This window comes from Melospiza melodia, chromosome 5, assembly GCF_035770615.1.
Source record: "Melospiza melodia melodia isolate bMelMel2 chromosome 5, bMelMel2.pri, whole genome shotgun sequence".
Taxonomy (NCBI): domain Eukaryota; kingdom Metazoa; phylum Chordata; class Aves; order Passeriformes; family Passerellidae; genus Melospiza; species Melospiza melodia.
In genome coordinates, this window is record NC_086198.1 from 33,335,735 (window position 1) to 33,357,515 (window position 21,781).

At 45.1% G+C, this 21,781-nt stretch overlaps 1 protein-coding gene and 1 long non-coding RNA gene across 2 annotated transcripts; one reads left to right on the plus strand and one right to left on the minus strand.

Annotated features, from left to right (window-relative positions):
- The first annotated feature begins 432 nt into the window (after positions 1-432).
- STBD1 (starch binding domain 1) lies at positions 433-2,029 on the plus strand. Its single transcript, XM_063156949.1, has 2 exons — positions 433-670; positions 781-2,029. The coding sequence occupies exons 1-2, from the start codon at positions 433-435 to the stop codon at positions 1,581-1,583; spliced, it is 1,041 nt and encodes a 346-aa protein (XP_063013019.1). The 3' UTR covers positions 1,584-2,029.
- Positions 2,030-5,296: 3,267 nt separating this feature from the next.
- On the minus strand, positions 5,297-8,260 carry LOC134419020 (uncharacterized). The gene is made up of 4 exons (XR_010027932.1): positions 8,068-8,260; positions 7,126-7,193; positions 6,213-6,313; positions 5,297-5,454 (listed from the first exon to the last, which is right to left on the minus strand). It is a non-coding gene; the product is annotated as an uncharacterized LOC134419020 (long non-coding RNA).
- Positions 8,261-21,781: the final 13,521 nt, after the last annotated feature.

A 21,781-nucleotide genomic window follows, 5' to 3' on the forward strand; every position in this document is an offset into this window, starting at 1 on the left:
AGGAAACCACTTGTAGTCATTAGAGTATGATGAAGAGGTTACAAAATCAGTGAATTCATCTCACTTCTCAAAGATACCAGAGCAGGACAAGATTGTTACCAGCACAAGCATTAAAATTATCAGCAAACCAGTCCCCCTCAGCACATCCCTGTAGGAGCATCTAAGCCCACCAGCACTGCTAGAATTAAACCTGCCCTATGTGACCCTGTCTTAACAGGCAGGCTTGGGCTTAGATGCTCTCCAGAGGTCCCTTGCAACCCAGGCGCGCGAAGACTGGAAAACTTTCTCCGCTCTGACTTTGGGAGCTCGTGCCTTCCCACCGCCTCCCGGCCCCGCCCGGCCCGCGGCGGCTCCTCCCCGGATCCGAAGCCCGGCTTAAAGCGGCGCCGGGAGGGCGGCCCCGACGGGGTCCCGCTGCAGCAGCGCCCGACCATGGCCCGCGACCGCGGCCCGCCCGTGCTGCGGCCGCCCCGCGCCGCCGCGCTGCCCGCCGAGCCCCGCGGCTGGGGCTGGCTGGGCGCGGGGCTCTGGCCGGCGCTGCTCGTGGGGCTGCTGGCCGCCATCGTCGCCTGGTTCTGGTACGGCGACAGCGACGGGCGAGCCGAGGCGGGCGGCGAGGAGGCGGCGGCCGGCAGAGAGGGGCCCCGGCGGGCGAGCCCGGTGACTGCAGGTAGCGGGATGGGGAGGCGATGCCGCGGCTGTCCCGGGCTGCCCCAGCCTGCGAGGACTTGGGTTTGCCGGCGCTCAGCTTAACCCGTTCTCCCTCAATGTCTCTTGCAGAGGATGCTGCGGCGGGCAGGGAGCCGGGGTGGCGGGAGGTGGCGACTGCTGCCCCGTCCGGCTCTTGGAATCCGGGAGAGGATCTGTCGGCTGTTTCAAGGGAAGAGCTTAACCACGTCCCGAGCGGTGCAGTTTTGGGCGAACCCGTGGAGCTGGAGGAGCTGATCCCGAAGCGCGGTGCCACGGACCCGGGGGAGCATCCAGCTGATAAGGCCGGCAGCCAGGCAGGCGAACTGGAAGCCCAGGTGGGACAGGCAAGTGACGGATGGTGCGTGATGAACTTGGCAGGGGCCTCTGACAATGAACGTAAGGACAGAAGTGAGGAGCAGCCGTGTCAGCCAGCTGAGAGGAGGGACTTGGACCATGAAGAGTGGGAAGTTGTTTCTGAGCACCTGGTCGAAGGGAAGGATGGCAGCATGGAAGACTCAGACAGTAAGGAATGGGAAGCAGGAGACTGCTGTGATGGGGATTCAAAAGCAAAGCGAGTTGCAGCCGTGCCCCCCATGTTCCAGAACATCCACGTGGCTTTCCGAGTGCACTACATCACCCACTCTGACACACAGCTCATCGGTGTCACGGGGGACCACGAGTGTCTGGGCCAGTGGCACAGCTACGTCCCCCTCAAGTGTGACAAGGATGGCTTCTGGTCCGAATCCATCAGTCTGCCCGCGGACACCAGAGTAGAGTGGAAATTTATCTTGGTGGAGAACGGCAAGGTCAGACGCTGGGAAGAATGTGGTAACAGGACCTTAGTGACTGAACACGAAGATCAAATTGTTCATCAGTGGTGGGGATACCATTAATGGGAAGGTGGAAGCTGCTGGTCTAATGGCAGGCCTGCCTAGGTGAACCACCAAGCCCCTAAACCTTAGGGGGGCTCCCCTTCTTCTTTAGGAGACCCTCTTGAGTGCAGAGCTCTGGAAATCCCGTATTGAACCACGTAAGCAGCAGATCTCTTTAGGAAATCTTTTGGCAACCTGAAGAATCAACTTTGAGTGCACGCTGAAGAGACACAAGGTAGGCTAAGAAGGCATGAGCAGCATTCCAAGCACCTGCTTGTCCAGGTGGATCTGGACCCTGGACTCAAGTGTTGCTTTGAGTGGGGCTATGGGAAGCATCTTGGTACCCACTGCTTGGGCTTGGGAAGCGTACTGGGAGGTGTGGCTACCAACACTGTAACAGGAACTTAAGTGTTTTAATTTATGTAATGTATTAAGGAAACAATAAACATTTTCAGATTGACAGTTCATTATCAGTTGACCAGTGACCTCACTCATTTTGGTAACTTTGATCCAAGTGAGCCACTTGACCTGAAATCTTCGTGCTAAGCAAGTGCTGAGAAGTGGCCTTCCCTCTTGGAGTAACAAAAGGTTGAACCCCAAAATAGTTCATTCTCTACCCCCTACTGTCCAGCAATCATCTCGGCTCAAATGAAAGGCTTGGCAGGCAGCTCCACTTCTGCTGAGGGGAGAGCAAAGGTCACAAAGGACTGTCACAGCTTAATGAATTACTTTGTCAGGGTGTGAGCAGGCTTTTAAAAAAAACCTGGAATGCTGTGATGGCCAGGGATTAGGGTTCTGGCTGGAACAGAGAGGGGTGGCATACTGATTAACAATACCACAGTATTGTTAGCAAATACTTGGTTTGAACTTGTAAATATTTTTTTAAGCCTAAGCTTTTCACCTTGAATTTATTTTAAGCTGTGGCCTTCTAGTAAGCCAGATGAAGTAGTATGCTTCCAGCATCAGCTAGGTGGTATCTTTATATGATAGAAGCAGAAACCTGCCCTGCTTCCCTGCCTTTTGTATTTTTAGGTACAAATACATGCTGCCACTTGAGCAAGCTCCTCTCTCCATAATGCTGAACCAAGCATTACAAGACCAAGCCTGCAAACAGCCTTTGCCTTGAGTGAGCTTGGTCTCGGAGAGCAGAGTTTTGTAGATCTGCAAGTATACAAATTACAGCTTGGAAGAGGTACTTCAAAAAGCACATCACTAAATGCCTCTGCTAATTCCTTCCTGCTCTGTGCAGTGGAGCAGCCTGGATGTGTGAAATAGAATGGCTTTGGTGAAAGACTGGAAGATGAACTTCAGAGCTGACCTCCTGCATCTGGTGGGTTAATGGGTATCCACTCGGTGGGACAGTGTTGGGAAGAACAAGTGTTGGCAAAGTTCTTACTGGGACTTGGATACCAGCTGTTCAGTGAGGGAGGGTTGAGCTGCCTGCTTCTGCAGACCTGGCCACAAAATAGCTCAAGGAAAACCTGGGAGGGTGAGGAGGGAGAGAGACTGCCAATTCCAACCCACAATTTGGAATTTTTATTTTTTATCCAGCAGAACAACTTCAGCTGCATTCTTAGCACTTGGCTTTTCTCACAAGAAACTGAAGTGGATACTATAGGTAATATTCAGCAGCAATAGAAGGTGATCTTCAGAAATCCCTGAAGCTGCCGCCTGAGCGTATTTATACACACGCCTGAGGCTTGTCTGAGGAGATTAACTGTGCTATTAGATTAAGTTATTCACCAGAAAGCTACTTAACCTATGCTAGAATAGATTCTCTAATGCAATGGTGAACATGTCAAACAGACCAACCCCAAGAACTCTTTTAAATTGAGAACAACTTAATTTTTTAATTAAGCACCCTGCACTTTGATCCCACAGACAACACAGTCCTCATGATTGTATCACCTTGCTGAATGATCAGCTAGGGTTTCTACCAAGACCTGCACTGGGCTTTTGCTAAAAAAACCTCCAAGTTATTATGATAGTCCCAGCAGGACCTGTGGTACATAAATTAAATGGTTTGGGTATGGTGAAAGAAAGAAGTCTGGATTTCAGTTTTTCTGGAGGAACCTATTAGTATTTTCTCCAAGTTCACAGGTGTGTTTTCTCATTATTGAACAATATTTGCTCAAAGGTGAAGGCAGATTTAAACAAAGTTGCCTTGCTGCATAAAAAAGATGCTGCTGGAATGGCTGATAGCTGTCTAATACAATGTCCTGGCTGTGAGACCAGTGCAGCTGTATGTGACAAACAACTTATTGTTGTTTGGATCTAACAGCCAGTGGCTCAGGAGATGTCCAAGCAAACAATAAACTGCCTCACTCATAGCTCAGCAAAGCCTGTAACCACAGAGCTACCTTTAAAGTTCACTTGCTCATACCCCTGACAACCAACTTCTGTCAAATTAGACAGAATTTGATTGCTTTAATGTGAAACACAAACTATTCCTTTTTGTCAAGTAGTTTGTTGCACAAATGCTGAATGCTGCAGGTGGATGGTGAGCTGTGCAAGCAGCCTGAGGGGACTGGGCATAAGCCATTTTAAAGTCCCCTGCTAAAACCTTCCCTGCAGCTATTTTGCTTTGCAAAACCCACACCCATCTCACATTGTCTCTGAGAGTTGAACTCACCCTTTGGAGCCTCTGCACCTATGAGCCCTGCTGTTAAATTTTCTCTCCCAGGGGTTGGTTGCCATCTGTGGTGTCCCTGCTGTGGGCAAGCTTGGCCCAACAGTCCTGCTGTGCCATCCACCTGCAGGACATGGAATAACAAGTGCTGTGAGGCTGCATGCATTCAGCTGCTCTAAGGCTCATGTGTCTATGAGCCTGTCCCTTGCCTACTGCTGGTGGCAGGGGGGAAGCCCAGACCTGTCCCCAACTCTCTGGATGCCAGCAAAGTGATGTTAAGCTGCTGTTTTGTACTGGCAGATGTCCCTCCCTTCTCTCTGACCCCTTCATCTGCCCCCTGCCCTTGGCACACAGCTGCAGCTTCTGAAACTCTTTTTTAGCTTGGCTCCTTAAATACAACTGAGAGTACACTTAGCAGTGACCTTTCCTAGGGGTTCTTATTCTCTACATCTGACTCTCCCCTTGAGAAAATTTTGGAATATTTGTCCAATATTTGTGGCAAGTCCAATCTGTGATTCATGTGCCATCAAACCAATCCTTTCATTTTCAATGCAACTGATTTCTAGGAAAGGGGAGATGTGTTTACTAATCTTTTGTCTGAGCTTGCAACACTGGTGCAAAAAGTATCTGAAACAGTGCAAAAAAATTATTAGGAAAGCTAAAAAAATTTCTCCAATTAAAATACTGTTGGCAGAAACTGAGGATAGCTGAAGCACAACTTGGTAATTTCTTCTCCCCACACAAGATGCAAACTAAAGTTGGGTGAGTCCATTCTCCTTAAATGAATCACAGTACAGTGTGGAATTCAAGCTTCAACTGGAAGAATTTAGCTTAGACACAGGGAGAAATTCTTCCCATTGAGGGTGCTGAGCCCTGGAACAGGATGCCCAAAGAAGCTGTGGCTGCCCCATCCCTGGAAGTGTCCAAGGCTGGTTTGGATGGGGCTTGGAGCAACCTGGGATAGTGTAAGGTGCCCCAGCCCATGGCAAGGGGTTGGAAGGAGATTAAATTACCCTTAAAGTTACTTTCTGCTCTGTACTTCCGGCTAATTTAAAATAAGAGCTATAAACAAGAATTTTAAAATTGTAAGGGCTTTTTATTCTTTTATTATTAATATTTAAAACCCACACAAATATTTAAACACAATGGATCTACATAACAGCAATCACTAATGCATACAGTGCCTTCACTTGAACAGCTTTCTCTCCTTTTCCTTGCATTTCTTTGTCTTCACCTCCTGAGTTCTGATCATTGGAGACGTGGCTGAAAATAGCAGAAGAACAGATTAGCTGAACACCACCTTATGTTCCAAAGGCTGAGGTCTCAGGTGCAGCCAGCTGAAGCTTCACAGAGTCCTCCCATAACAAGTTATGCTGTACCTATAAAGCCCTTACAAATGCAGCCTCAGTTTGCAATTCTTTATGTGACTACATACAAACCACCGAGGATATTAATGGATGGCAAAGAACAAAAATGAGAACACTTAGCTCTGACTTATTTATATAAATAACTTGATTAGTTTTACCGACATCAGGTCACTTGTATGTCCCTGACACAAATGCACTGTGTGATGAGGGGAAATAATTTCCCAAAACTGTGCAATGAGACTTAAAGGAGAAAAGGGGAAGAGACTGGAACATTCAATAAGAAAAAGCACAGAGAAAATAAACCCCATCTCATCTGGCATGCCAGGAGCTCATGCAACTAAGTTTTGGAAATCTTGCAGTTTGCATGAAAGCATCATCAGCTTGTCAAAAATTCCCTGTAATTGGCCATGACAGCACACGAGGACACCCCTGAGCAGCAGCCATGTTTGACATGTTAAGGATCCTGAAGCTTATTAGAGGTAAGGGGCATTGTGGAGTTAATCTAATTACTCCACCAGGAGCAGGATAATGCACAAGTTAAACTAGTGTGTGCTAGTAAAAGCACAGGTAGTGCTTCAGCAGGTACCAACAACAGTTTCTGGAGAATGGCTGTTTTTTCAATAAAACAGGAATATTTTTGGTAAATACTGGCACCTTGGTTTTTTATCTGAGATGATTCCACCAGGTTTTGCAGGCTCTCCATCTTGTTCTGTAGCCTCTTTGATGTGGGCTCACTAGTTCCATGGGCTGAGAAACTAGAGAAAAATATTATCATCAGTAATAATAAAAAAGCCCATTATAAATTATCTAAACATTCCCTTTAAACTGAAGTTCTTATGAAATAAAATCTACACCAACATTTTCAGTAAACCCCAGAACTTGACTAAATGTGTTACAGGAGCCACAACAACTATTACAAACATTTTTTACTGCAAGTATTGATGTCAAGCATCCTTACAGCATTTTAATTTGAATAAAGCAACTGAACAGGCCTTAAAATTAGTGGTGCATGAAATTTATATTCTGACTATGTAATAGATTAATTAGCTGCTATGCTTTACTCAAAATTCATTTATCACAGAATTAACCTTCTGCCTGAACAGAACTGGGAGGGGGTGAAGGCACCCTGATCAGGATGTGGGATTGGACATACCTATTCCTGTGGCTGCTCCCTGGGGAGAGCCAAGCTTCCCTGGGACTGGGCTGGGCTCAGGTGAGGCAGCAGGGCCAGCTGCAATCTCATCAGGTGGGGTGGTTAAGAGCAAGTATCCAAATAAAGAACTCAAGAGGCTAAAATTTGGGCTCCAAAAATGTGACAATGCTATGGATGCTAATTACACAAGTAATTGGAAGTTATCAATTTTGGGTGTGCTTATGTCAGCCTCTGAGGAGCTGCTTTCTAACAAGATACAGATTTTGGTAGGAAGTGCAACACCGTCTTTGTAATAGCACCTGGTAAGAGGTATTTGAGTAAATTCCTAGGAAAAAATACTGCATTGGGACTACATATTCTTCATAATATTCTGTAATGCTCCAGTATGACATCAGTGCTGCCAGGAAAACTTACCAAGGGATGTCAGGAGCGGGGAAACACTCTGGGACTCAGGATCTGCAGGATGTGAGCAGGAAGGACACCTGAAAGCAAAATAAGGGCAAAACCTGCATTCTGGAAGGGTTATGCTGAAGTGTGGTCATGCTAGCCAGCACCCACAGTGAGAATGTGAAGCTCTCATATGGAGTCTCCAGGTCTTAGCCATGGAAATGAAAAGCAAACAATATAAATATGTTTCAGAGCTCTTGCTTAGAGGGATGAAAGTGACATGAAAGCTTTGTTTTATAATTTCCAGGAAGCTCTTAGCATTATGACTAAAACAATACAATCAAGCTCAGCATTGGGGCTGTATTAAAAAAGCCTTAGAAACTGAGCCTCAAAGGAGTACTGTGAGAGGCAGGTTACTCAGCTAAGTCAAAGCACTTCTCACTGTCCTAAAATGTGCTTTTCCACTGTGCTTGCAGCAGCAGCCTCTCCAGCTGCAGTTTTGATTTTCATCAAAAATCATGAACTACATTTTTTTTTAATGAAGTATGCACACGGTCTGGATTAGAAACATCAGACTGTGTGCTGTATTGATTTTTCAACTTCATCTACTTCATTTTTTTTCACCAAACACATGTTATTATCATGTGTTTGGTAAAAACAAAAAAATCCGGCATTTGGATATTTACATATGGCAGGAAAAGAAGAAAGGAGCTCTGAATAAAAATAAAAGGAAACACTAAAGGCAAATGGTGTCATCATCTTCTATTTCCCTTCCACCTAAAGCATCTGAGTAACCTGGCAAACAACAGAAGCTTTGGAAGCTTCCAGGTTATCTCAAGTTTATGTGTAAACCTGACCTTGCAAAAACACATCCCACACTGCTCCTGAAGCATGTCAAGAGCCAGATCCCAGTTTCAGAGGGCATTGTAAGTACACAGCACACAACAGAAATAAACCTATTATTCTTACCCTGCATTCCTCATGATTGTTAAAAGGGATTTTCTCCCACCATGGCTGCTGAGATCCACAGAGGGAAGTTCACTGTCTGAGCTTGTTAATTCTTGAAGAAATCCTCTTCAGATTCTGCAATGGTTCTTCCTTCAAAATGTCCAGCTTGGTAAGCCTCTGACATGAAATAACTCAGTTAAAAAGTATTTGCAAAGGCACTCTGTTGTCAGTTCTTGCCTCAACTAATCCAAATGCATGTATTTTCTCCCCCTTGACTCTTGTTTTGTCCTTTTTAACCTGTGACCCCAGATACTGCTGGGCTGAAGGGAGACACAGTAGGTCCTGGGGGTGTTTGCCAGGCAAACTCATTCCATGTTTGCCATGCGAACTCTGCAGCAGCTGAGCTGTCTGCAGATACAAACCCCTTCATCGCCACAGCCATCGTGGACATCAAGCGCAAAATTATTCTCATTTTACTGCTCAGGACTTGAGGCAAAGGCCTGGTTCAAAGAACCCTTTGTTTCAGTGAAAACGGGATTTTTTCACTGCTGAGAACTGGATTTTTCAGCATTTCACATGTTCAAAGCACTACTCCCACTGACCTTTGTTCCACCGGGAGATGGAAAAACTTGGAACTTTGGAAAAACTTTGCTACCCTATTTTTATTTTAAAATAAAGGTAATTTTTAATGTGAATACACTGGCTTCAGCGGGGCTTATATGGGCAACAAATCCTCAGCTTCATAATGGGTTAAAGTGACTTTGATTCAGACCAAATCCTCCTTTTCCACACTCCAGCTAGGAAACCAGACTATCACCCAGCAGAGTCTTACTCAAGTGAAGTGTTGCAGCTGCTTCATTTTCTATAATAACTAATGATGCAGGAACCAGAAGATTAAAGTAGACTTTGATTCAAGTGTTCCTGCAACCTGTTGGGTCCTCACTGTAGTATTAAATTAAAACTAAGTCCTTTTTCCTTCTTTATCTTCAGAAGTATAAATTGATTAACTCTGAGAAGAGAGAATGGGAGTGCCTGGTGCTGCAGGGATTTCACAGAAGGAACTATCCTTTGTTCCTTGATGGAAATATTTGCCACCACATCAGGAAGCAAACCAGAAAATCTTCCTGAAACTTGCCTGCACTAACTTGTGGCCTCCTATAGGTTTTGAGGCTGAAATTAATGAAAATACCTGGGAGAAACATTGAGTCACCTCAGGAGATTTACACAAAAACTATGAAGTAAGTAGCTAAAGAATTTTTTTATGAGAGGTTAAAGTTGATGTTTTCTGTAATGAAAAATCAGTGTATTTTATTTCAATCTAAAGGTAGACGTACAAAATCAAAAGGAAGAAAAACGGTGTGGATAAAACTGATCAAAATCATAAAAGTCAGGTTGGAGGAAGATTCAAATATCAAGCAAATGATTAAATGTTTCAACAACTAAGCACAAATCTATTTTCACTGTCAAATGTGATAAACAGCAAAAAAAAAGTGAAAACTGAACCACTTACCTTCAGACTTAATAGTTCATGACTTGCTCGTTCATGAATGTTATTTGTGGTAGAGGTAAGATAAACTTAGCACAGTCTATAGGATTTTATAGTTGTCACATTGTTTTTTGCAACAAAAAAAAATCTGAAAGGACCCAGCACATGAGAAGCTACAGGAATTATTTCACCTTGGGCGTTAGGAATTTGCTCTCAGATGTTCTGAGCAGATGCTCTTCCCTGAAGAAATTCCATGTTATTTTTGCTGTTTGGGACATGCTGGTGTCCATGCTGAGGCAGGCACTCACCTGGGGGGCAGAGCTGGGCAGGTGCAGGGCATGTGGCCAGACAGCAGAGAGCAGGTGGGACCGAGGCACAGAGTGCTGCAGCTTCCCTGAGGCAGAAGCTGAGGAGTAGCCTGGGCCCTGCAGCTCCTGGGGAAAAACAATAAAAGTTACCCACCTTGGTCATTCATCCTCTGAAGCACTTTTTGTATTGCTTATGTAGAATTGTATTTTGAATATAGCACTCTGTTCCTCTTTCAAAGCCAGCAGCTGGGGTGGGTCACTAAAATGAACGATAACTTCTTGTGATAAAACTGCTGCTCTCAAGGTACCCTTCATTTAGAGCAGTAGCCTCACTGCAGCCTGAAGAGTCCATGGTTAGAAATAAGGCAAAAGTAAAAAATATCCTCTGTTCATCTAAGGAGTATAGACAGGGATTGGACTCCATCTAATATTTTGTTGTCATTACTGGAAATAGCACTCCAAAAACCTGGAATTATGGACATGTGCAGCACTGAGGAATTCCACACAGAAAAGGGTTTCAGAACACAGACTTTTGAGAGCTGTTTGCACAGAAGAGGTTAAACCTAAAGCCAGACCCCAAAGCAAATGAAGCTGAGGCTGGGCCCACACTTCCCAGGAAGGCGCTCGCTCTCACATCCAAGGTGTGCTGCAGCCTGCATGGCTTCCTGCTCCTGGCATTGCACAATGCACTGGCACTCTGCAAACTGCAGGGATGCCTGCAACAGAACACACAAAGGGCATGAATGTGCTGTGCTAACCTTCTAGGGATTGCACTCTTTGCTGTCCTCTCTCTGACAAAAACAAGGTGCACACAGGGATGCTGTATTCACCTCCTGCTATCAGCACAGAAATACTGCAGGACGCCTTTGCTGACAGGCTCACAAAAGCAACGGCTTATACAAACCTGGCAGCCATAACATGCACACCAAAATGTCCCAGAAAGGGACAATATCCTTCCATGCTTGCAAATTTGTAACAAAACCAAGTTGCACTATAATGTGGCCATAGATAGTTAATGGGATCCAGTACTGCTGTTACATACCACTCTTGAAAAAATGGTCAGGTTGCTATTCTATGATTTACTACATCTGCTTTTTTCATCTCTGGACTCACACAGTTTTAAATATTTTTGCTCATAGTGAGATGGGCCATTAAGATTGTATTCCCCCCCTTCAGTGCCAGAATGCCACATAGCTCCCTGGAACAATCTGACCATCCTGGGCTGGCAGGAACCTCATGCTGTACCAGCAGCCATATTTGGATTCAGCCAGCAGGCTGCTCTTTTATTTTTAACATGAGCCCAAATTAGCAGCTGTGGGAGCTGAGCTGAGGCTCCCTACCTGCAGGGCCAGCTAGCTCCCTCTGGCCAGCCCAGAGTTTCTGCAGGAGATCATCTTTTTCCAGTTTTGCATCATTCAGTGCCTGGAGCCTCTTGGTGCATGTGCTAACCAGTTGAACCTTTTCCAGCTCCAGTTTGTTCTGCTTGGCCTCCATTTCATATATTCTAGCTTCTTTCTCATCCTTGACACTCTGCTTACATAAAAAACAAGAGTGTGTAATATACATAATTATATAAAATAACCACAAAGATGTATGGACACCACTACTTAAAATCCCAGTTTAGGGCAAGAGAGAAAACCAGAGTGAAACAGACCAACTACTTGTTGATAGCTGATGGCTTTAAAGAATAACTAATCTTACCAGGTGTAGCTTATGAACATGATTGCCATTCTCTTGTAGCAGCCCCCTCCATGTGCACTCAAATCCCTTCTCACCAAGAATTAAATGCTGTCTGGAGTGATTTTTCTTCTCAAGATGCTGACCTGCATGGGGCTTCCATGTCCCGTATTTCTTGTCTGAGAAATAACACGGGTCCTCAGTTTGGAATTCTGAGTGCTGCCTGTCTGAGCTTCTGCTGTCTCAGAATGAGCTAGGTAGAACTGCTTCTCAAGGTCTTGGACCTAGAAAAGGGCAAATATTCATGATGAGTTATCTTAAAGCATTCTATTTAAACAGTAAATTCCATTGCTTCCAGGTCCTACTTGAAAGAAGCACAAATGTTATCTTTTGGCCCAGCAGAGTTATTCCCTGGGTGTACTCCTAATTGTGTTGCCTTATTTTAGTGATCAAGCTCAGTTTCATTTCAGAGTTAGCTGAGGTTCTGGAAAGTAAGTTGGCTTCCACCCTGATCCAGAGCTCTTCAGAAGACCCTTATCTACAACATAAATGCTGATTGGAATGGTAAAATTACACTTTGGGGAAAAAAAGTATTGTCCAGACAGTTTTTCTGAAACAATCCCTCATCAAGAGGCTTCCCTCATGTCACTGGAACATTTCAGATCTGGCACCAGTGCTAACAGGCAAATTCATACATACCTTGCTTTCACAGATCCTCTTCACTTCTCCCAACTGGGAATAGAGCTGACAAACTGTGGATTCCAGGTGACAGATGTGATGTGGATGCATCAAATTCAGGGTCCTTTCTTGTTCTCTATGAGAAGTTTGAGGTGGAAAAATTAGAAGCTGTAAGAACCATCAAAGGAGAAGCAGCCTCAGCCTCCTCATTCCGAGCCTGTCTAACACATGGATGTTTTCTCTCTCCTCTATATTGTGTAGTTTTGTAGGGTTTCTGTTTTTATCAGTTTGCTCTTCATTTCACCGTCTGTGCAATCAGTGCTTCACTTAAACAAAAGAAGCAAAAGAATAGGGCAGAGAGTGGAGTGTAGTAGCAGATTAAGCTTTTTCTCAAACTAATGTTACTTTTAACATTTCCTACACAACAATCAAACCCCAGATTTAACAACCTGTCTCCAGCAGGCTTTGGCTACTATTTGCAAGCTGCAGGCAACTGACAGCTTTACGAGGTGGTGCTGCCACCTCGTGGTCATTTCTGAGCTGCTCAATTCTCCTCCCGAAAGAAAACGCTGGCTATTATTTCCTCTTGGCAAAAAGTAACTTCTTTCACTTGTCACAAACACAGTAATTTCGATGTTCTGTTATTAAATATCAAGCTATGGATTTTTTTAAATTCGAAGGGGTTACTGCCTAACTCAAGTGGACGGCGGGGCAAAAATTAGGATATCACAAACAAGAAAGGACAAAACTCTTAGTGAAACCAGCAAGAAAAACTGATTTAACCACCAAAAGTACTGTCAGTCTTTTCTTTTAATGGTGGAACTGATGTCCCAACAAATTCCACGTGTCCACCTAAGCAACACTTCAAAAAGTAATTTTCTTCCAAAACAGAATTTTTGTGGCAGTAACTAAACCAGGAGACGATCAGCGTGGAAGGAAAAGAGCAGCCGAAAGTCATGAACAAATAAACATCTTTTATTGGAACGATCATTGAACTCCTCAAAAACATTGCTTGCTATTTCCTAGTCACCCCACCCCAAGGAAATTCTCCATGGAACATGTGAAAAATGTCTGGTTATGCTTTAAGAATAAAAAAACAGAGAATGGGTACCTCACATGATGCTGCTGCATGACTTCACTCAAAAAGAGGCTGCTCAAAATAGTGCTGGTGAAACTGACCAAAGACTCAGCAGTGACAAAGACTCACCTAAATTTAAGAAGCTGCCCCAAATTTCATCTCACTTCATGCAGCCCCTTCTGCACATCTCTACCTTTCTGAAAGAAACGGTAGAATAAGAGGAAAGTTTGGTTATCTAAAACCCTGATTACAAAAGGAAGGAAACCTGAGCCAATTCACACTGTCTTATTTTACCGGAATTGATCAGGCAATGGATTATTTACTCCATTCCTGAGGGTGTGGTGTCAGTTTGACTCATAAGTCTGAGTCAATCAGTAAATCAAATCACGGTTTGCCATCAATTTTCAAACTAATTTACGACCCTTCTGTGGGAGAAACTTTCAAATCTTAGATATACAAGCGTGTATGAAAGCCACTAAATTTGAGCACTATCTTCTGGGAAAAAAAAATAACAACACATAGCAGGAATAGGAATTTTTTAATAGCTAACAAATCCTGTGTACTGCCTTAATTCCTGGATATTTTTGTTCATTGGAACAAAAGCACCTGCGAAGAAAAGATATGCATTTACTTTTTCATCTATTAAGAGGCAACTTTATGTAACAAAATTAATTCTGCCCACCTAACTTTAAAACTGCAGGAGGACTTTAAGGTATTTATGGGGAGGTAAGTTTCTCTCCTTTTCGAAATTCTCTGGTTTGTTTTCTTAGGACAGATCCAGATGCAGGCAGAAGAGAAAAAGAAGAGAAAAAAGAGAAAACAAAGAGGAAAGAGACAGAGAGAAAGAAAGGGAGTACAAAAAGAGACAGACAGAAAGAAAGGGAGTACGAAAGGAGAGGAACGTGTTAGTGACAATTTTAAATCAGTGCATTTTTAAATCAGATGGTATTGACAGGTTTCTTGTTCTGTTTATTTGGATTTTCCTGAGTTACTCGTCCTCTGGACCACTGGTGACTACACCGCAGGCCAAGAGGCCCAGCAGCACCTGCCGTGCTATCTGGCTAACTTAACACCTTCAACAAACCCGACACAGCCGCCCCGAAGGTGCTTCACTGAGGAAAAAGTTGGAGCCCTTGGTTCTGGAGTCCAACCCTGAAGGGCCCGAAAGGCGAACAGAGGAGAAAAGCCCCTCAGCCCCGCCATGGCAGACACGGCAGCTCCGAGGCACCGCCAGGAGCTGCCTGCCCTCAGGCAGGCCAGGCCCCGTCGTTTTCCCGCCTTCTGCTTCCCACCTCTGGCCGTGAGGGGCACCCGGGCAGCTCCGTCCCCTCAGTGTGCCGGGACACCGCGCTCCAGGGGCTCCCTGCGCTGCTGCCGACCCAGCCCACCCCAGGGAGAGCCACCAAGTTCCTCCCCTCGGGAGCCATCCCGAGCCGCTGGCTCCTTCTGGAAGACCCGCTGGCTCCATCAGGGATCACGGCGCCGAGCCCCTCAGGCCCAACATGGCCGCTGTCCCTTCACGGCGTGGGCGCCATTTTGTGGTCGTGGGTCCCAGGTGGTTTCGCGATGCTGGTTCTTGAGGCTTGAAAAAAAAAATCCCCTCACAGGGGTAGGGTAGGGCTTAGATTATTTCCCATATGATATTTGGCCAGTAAGGTGGGATATTTTGGAGGGGTGACCGTGAGCCGATTGAAGGCAGAAGTCGTGTGAGGGGACTTAGACTTTCTCCCGCCAAAGAGAAGATAAAGGGTCAGAAGCAAAAGATTGAAAGGCATCTTGCCCTAAATTCAGTTCAGTAATACAAACTAGAATATTTTGAATTTCACACAAATCTCAGCAGAGAGGACAAGTTCCCGTCTTCCCTGGTATTTTCAAGGTGAGGGAGAGGGTGTAGATTCAACAAGTAATCACTTCAGCAAAGGAAATTACATTGTCTGACTGTGCCATTTTGGATCTCAATTTCAGGAATGAACACACTGGTGTCCACAGGTTGTCACTTATTTCAGATTATTCAAAAGACGACCTTGATACAAATTTCCAGGGACGGGTGCATGAACTCAGCCCAAAACAAAATCCTCAGCTGGAGAGATGAAGACCAAGAAAACTCAAAAGAGAGAGAGGTATGATAATTTGTTTAAATATCTCACAAAGATTTAAAACACATAACTATTCCTCAAGGGTACCACACGATTTTCATTTACAAAATAAAAAACCATCCGCCTGGTGCTGAAAGACATAAAAAAGGAGAAAAGTGGTTTTATATTAACTACTACAAAAGTAAGAATTATCCAGCTGAAAACAGACCTCAGCTCTCCATTCTACTTTCTGCACTACAATCCCAAGTAGAAAACAGCTCAAGGAAAGGACTTCTATCGCACCATGCAGAAGAGGCAGCAACAAAAAGATTTTTCTTACCTATAGGAATAAGAGATAAATGAGTGTTTAGGTAAATACTATGCCCTACAATATACTGAAGCTCTGTGATATCCTGAAATGATATTTTAATCCTCCAACAGTCCCAGGTGTTAATAAAGCACAAACACTCACCTGGGAGGCAACAAGCACCTACGTCTGGCAGGCAGTTTATGGACTTTGTCTCTCTGGGATTTGGGATGGGACACTGAGGTTTTGCTCCTCACTGTGGGGCTGGGAAAGAAGGGAGGCACTCATCACCCCGCCTTCGCTCCTGGCTTTTCCATCCTGCAGGCTGCCAATCCAACTTCCCAAGCCCTGCTGGGAGCAACCTGCTCCTTACTCCACCCTTCTGCTCCCTCGGCAGCCTTGGGAACAAACTCCTCCCTCAGCAGCTGATCGTGTGCATAATGGAGAGCCAATAAACTCCGTAACCAGGGCTTGATTTCTCCCCCAAGTGTCATTCAAAGCCTGGCTTTAGTGGGAAACTTGATATCTTTTCCCCATCGGGATCCTGGCAAGGTGCTTTTTTGCAGAATGCCACTTGTCTTGACTGCAGGTGCATTTTTTTTAATCCCTTCTTTCCCAGGAGTCCAGGTCTGGAGCATCCAGCAGCCCCTGTCATTCTTGTAACAGAATAACTCTCTTAGGATCAAATTCCTGTGTAACTTTCTTCCTATTTGGGAGTGCCTCTGAAAAGGTATCAAGATGCAAGTATCAACTGCTTGTGTTTAAAATAATCCCTTCCTCCCTGAGGGGGTAGAGATTCAGAAGAGGGGATTGGGGATTTATGCCAGCAGAGACTACTCACATAGCTGGGCCATACCTACCAGCCACTTCACAGTTGGTTAAATGTTGTCATCTTACTGCAGGGGTTCCATACTGTCATCTTCTTATTGCAAAAGTTTCAGACCTTCTTGGTGCTTTCTCATGGGCAGCACCTCAGAGCACTGACTCTTTTTTCTTCACAAAAAGCAGCCAACTGACTCCAACTCCCCTCTCAACCAGCCACCCCACTCTTTTATAGACTCTTCTTCTCACTGGTTACAGCTGTGGCCTGTTAAAGTCAGGCCTGTTCCTAGTCTTTGATAATTAGCCCAGCTGCAACTCCTTAGGGGTAAGAGTGGCAAGGGGCAGGTGGGTCCAAAAGTTCTGCCTCCTGTCCCCAGGTCGGAGAAGGTTGATGTGGTGCTGGGAGGCAGATGAGAGGAACACTATTTGCATTGCAGAGGCAGAGGGCACAGTGGGAAGCGATCATGGCTTGCTTGCTGTGGGGAACAAACATTCCTAGACCCAAAATGAGGATTGCTGGGACAGCTTCTATTCCCCTGCTGCTGGCATGTCTCAGTGATTTTAGGGAAAGGAAGCGTTTGGTCACCCGTTCTGCCATTCCATTGGCAGTGTGGTGCCAGGCTGTGGGAATGCAGAGTCCGCCTGGCGGGCTGGGTCTGGGCTGTTGGGCTTGGGACCCTGGACCAGGGCCCCCTCTTGGCCTTCTGCTTGGTCTGGGGGTTTTGCTTCCCCCTTCCGGTCCTGGGTCACCTTTCTATGGGCCAGGTCTGGGGTTCCTGATCCTTCCACATTGGCCAGGGCTCCACAGAGCCTTTCTCTGGCTCCAATGCTGCTACTGCTTGTCGTTCCAAAAAAAACCCACCAAAAACAAACAAACAAAAAACAAACAAAAAACCAAACCCAAAACAAAACAAAAACAAACAAACAAAAAAATAGCTGGCAGCAGCTCTGAAACATTGAAGGGCCTAAGGTTGGCTTCAGCCCAAGTTGTTCAATAAAGGGCTCTGGCCATTCCAGAAGTTGTCTCAAAATTCTTTGAAATTCTTTTGTGACTGCCAATGGACTTTTGATAACTATTTATGGACTTTTCTGCAGCAAGCCTGTTTCAGGACCAAAAAGGAGTTTCAAAGATGGCAAAGAGGAACATTTTCAGTCCATGGACTTTTCCTGAAACCCAGCTGCTTGGACTTGAATTTTCTTTGTGTTGTTTTTGCATTTTCTTATATTGTGGGATTATCTTGGTGATTTGGTAGAATTTTATGTTCTACAGGTGAAGAAATTCCCTGTTCATTCCACACCAGCACTTGAGTGAGGTTTTGATTTGCAGCAGATAACCAGTCAAGTGTTTGTTCTTTCCTCTGCATGTGCTCAGCAGAGAAAATTACAAACACATTTCTTTTTAATTTAACTAAATAAAAAAAAAGGTGACATGTGGCAGACATCTTTTCATTAAAATCCTTTCATTAGGATTTTTCCTGCTGAAGCTGAGAAGTTTCAGCAACAAATATAAACAATGGTTATCTGCTGCTGTGGAATGCAGCAGGTGGATCCGTGATTGGTCTCCTGTGGATGTTTTGATTTACTGACCACTCACAGCAGAGCTGCTCTCCCTCTCTGCCAAGACACAGATCTTTGTTATTCATTCTTTTCTATTCTTAGCTTAGCAAGCCTTCTGAGAACCTTTTACTTCTATTTCTTTTTAGTATAGTTATAATGTAGCATGTATACCATAAAATAATAAATCAAGCCTTCTGATTATGGAGTCAACATTTTCATCTCTCTCTCATCCTGAAAATCCCTGTGACCACGGTGACAGGCAATGTTGGTAGGGCAGCTGATAAGGTATCGTGGGGAGGTATAGTCCAGCAAGACATTTCTGTCCTGGCTCCTTCTGTGTAGGAGCCATTGCTGGACAAAGTCAGTACCAGACGTGGTATGCAACTTTTACTTGGTAAGTTCCTGAAGGAGAACAGCAATGCTTTCTCATGGGAAGGAAAGAACTTAAGCCCCAGTGTTGGAGGTGCAGATAAGAAGCTGTGTCCTGCAGCTTAATGGCAGCAGCAACTATCTATCCTGGCATATTTGGTTTGGAAGCACTGACTCAATGTGTACAATCATGGAGTCGATATCCATCTTTGGAAGGCAGTCTCCTTTCTGAAAGAATACATTTGGCATGTGTTTTCCACTTCCTCGAGGCAGCCTTCTTAAAATTCAGCCAGCACACTTCTTTTGGACAAGGTAAAGAGCTGTGCTGGGTCCTGGTGTGCAGCCTAGCTAGTGCCCCGCACAGGTAGTGCCCAATAGCCATGTTCTGACACCTTGGTATAGGATCAGGCCCTGGATGTTTTGGATTTTGGAGGAGGGGACACCATTTCTTTTGAGATTGGCTTCTAGTTCCTCCCCTCTTTGGCAAAGTTTGGATGGGCATTTTGGGTGGTCTCAGTGAATTGAAAGGCATTTTCCAATAGGCAGTTCTCTGGGTTAGAATTGCTGAACTGTCAGTGGGAATGCAGAGGCCAGGCCTCTATAGGACAGGTTTTTGTCCCTTGTAGCCTTAGGGACAAGTGTGAGCAGTGCCTGATGCAATCCCATTTGGATCCTGACTTGGAGAGATTGGAGGCTTACAGTGCTACCTAGAGCTGAGAAGGAAAGTGGCAATAGCAGGCTGTGTGTTTATAATTTGATGGATACAATTGAAATCTTAGGCAGCAAAGAGCTTTCTCCACCAACAGTTTTGCAAGCTCTGTTGCGAGCTCGGCCAATGTTTTCAAGTTTGTTACCAGACTCTACCAGAGAGAAAAGTTTGTTAGGGCAGAAGAGCTGGTGTTGGCCTTTGAGTGTGGGGCAAAGAAGAGTATCCACTTGGAAGGGGAAGATGGGTGAAATCTTTTTGTCCCGACACAGTTGATTGGAGAGCAGGGACATTTCTGACTTGGCTGTGTCCTGGGGGTGGTTTCGAGCAGGGCTCGGTGCGTGTCCTTGTTTTGTGGGTTGACAATGCTGTGGTGTGGTTATTTAGGTGAAAACTGACAGTGCCCAGGAAAAAGACAAGCACTTTTCTAGCCCAGCCCTTTTGTGTGGGAGCAGTGTGGGGGCAAGAGTTCTGCTGTGGATCCAGGCTCTTGGGCACTGACAGAATGGGATCCTGTGTGTAGCAGAGAAGGAAGAGGAATCATTTCACTGTTGGCTGCACAGTTTATAAGCTTCAAAATAAAAGGCAATTGCAGCATGGTCTCTTCATTTTCAAACGTTTTCTGGGCCATCAGCTGCTCAACATCTAACTCTCACCCAGTGAACTGCATCCAGCTCCCTCGAGATATGCACTTTCCCTCAAGATCTATGTACTATCTTGCACTCTAACGCTTGAAGATCCCAAAATGTCCAGCAGCTGGTCTCAAAGAAAAAGTCCTACAACAAAAAGGCAGTGCTGGCCACAGCAGTCCCTTTGCAGTCTGTCAACCAAATGAAACATACTAGCGATTTGCACATTCTTTCTCAATTATATATACATATATATATATAGCTTCAGCACATCCTCTGAAAGAGACAGAGACTATCGCTACAGCCAAGCATTTTCAGCTGCCTGTCTGACTGACAGATGTGCCAGGACAGAAGGCATTTGCCAACCTATCCTCTTTCCTGTGCAAGCTGATGTTGGCAGCGCAAATACTTTCACATTCTCTCATTGTGGCCATGTCCAAGCAGCTAGAGGTCACACAGGTGGAAGTGTCATGTTCTCAAAATACCTCCTTTTGTTTTCTAAACAGCGTTTAAGCTGTGCAGAATGCTCTGTATCTTCTTTCCCACACAGACCTGCCCTCACTTTTTCACTCTCACATCTTTGTTGCAAACGTCCAGCAGCTGTTTGCATAGTAAAAGGCTCTAGAAATGAAAGCGAGCCTTGGGCTACACCTTCCGCCTGCCCCACATAAGACACATCAAACTCACCAGTGCACTCTGTCCTTCCCTTCTCCACTGCAACTACCATTGTGTTCTCTGGATCTCAGAACTTAAAGGTAGGCACAGTTGTTTCCACAGAAGGGTTGGAAGAGCTATAGGTAGCAGCACAAATAGCTCTCACTGAACTTTAATCCTTACCACAGCCATTGTGAGTTTGAGTGGTAGGCCAGTAAGAGTCATGCTCCTTTTACAGCCGGTATGCCGAAGCCACCAGTCCGGTGGTGTTCGACTCTTGTAACCAGTCCTGCATTTACTCTTCCAGAGGAGAATAGGCATCTATTTCCCACTCAGATAATTGTGGCAGCAGCCAAGGGCTCTAGTGCACTGCTTTTGCCAACAGACGCTCAGTCCAGGCACTTACATTCTCAGCACTACGTAGCCCCTGCGTATTCTGAGTCTCTTGTCGTCCAGATCATACCGCAAAGCATTTCACAGAGAGAAAATGTCAGGACAACAAGCTTGGCTGGAGCATACCCCTGAAACTGGTGGAAGTTTGCATTTGCACCACATTCAAGGGGCAGTCCTCTTTCCTATACAACCTGCAAACCGTTGTCAGTTTGCAGTGCTCTCTGCTTGCTCCTTCTTCCCTTGAAGTACCACGCCAATAAGGGCTCTGAAGAAGAGGGAAGCATATGTGTTTGTAAAGAGGAATGTCTGTTAGGAACTTCCCTCTTCAAAGCAGCGTTTTCCATTCCAAACAGACAACAAAGAAACAAAAGATAAGTGTGACTCTGCATTCAAATCCTGCAACGTCCCAAGAAGTGAATTTCTCTCTTCTATAAGACTGACTTGTATGAAGTGGCGTGGTTGTTTCCTTCCATTTGAAGGGAAACTCATCTAGCCAGGCTTCATCACCCCCTGCATCTTTTGGGGTAGTTCTTGGAAGAAAATAGATAGCAATTTTCCACTCCACATGATTAAGGTTTCATTCTCTTCCTAATGTGCTTCAGGGAGCAAGCTATCAATTCCCTATGGTTTCTATGAAAAGGCATGAAGTGAATAATTATATTCCCATCGATCTAATAAGGAATCAAAGTCTTTTATGCCTGCAAGCATGCCCTTATCTTATGAAAAGTATGGATTGTCAAGGGTGGAAGAAGATCTGCATGAAAAGGGAGAAAACCCAGAAGCATGCAGGGATTTTTTCAAGTATGAAAGGGAAAACTACATTAAATTGTCAACAGAATGAAATTGCAAGAGGGAGGAGAGAGGAGGGAGGAGGAGGAGGCAAATGCTGCCTTTGACGCAGCTGACACAAGGACCGTCAGCCTCGTGAGCAAACAAGAAAACCAAATGAAAGTTCACAGCAATCTCATCCACAACTTAGCGGACAAACGTGCAAAC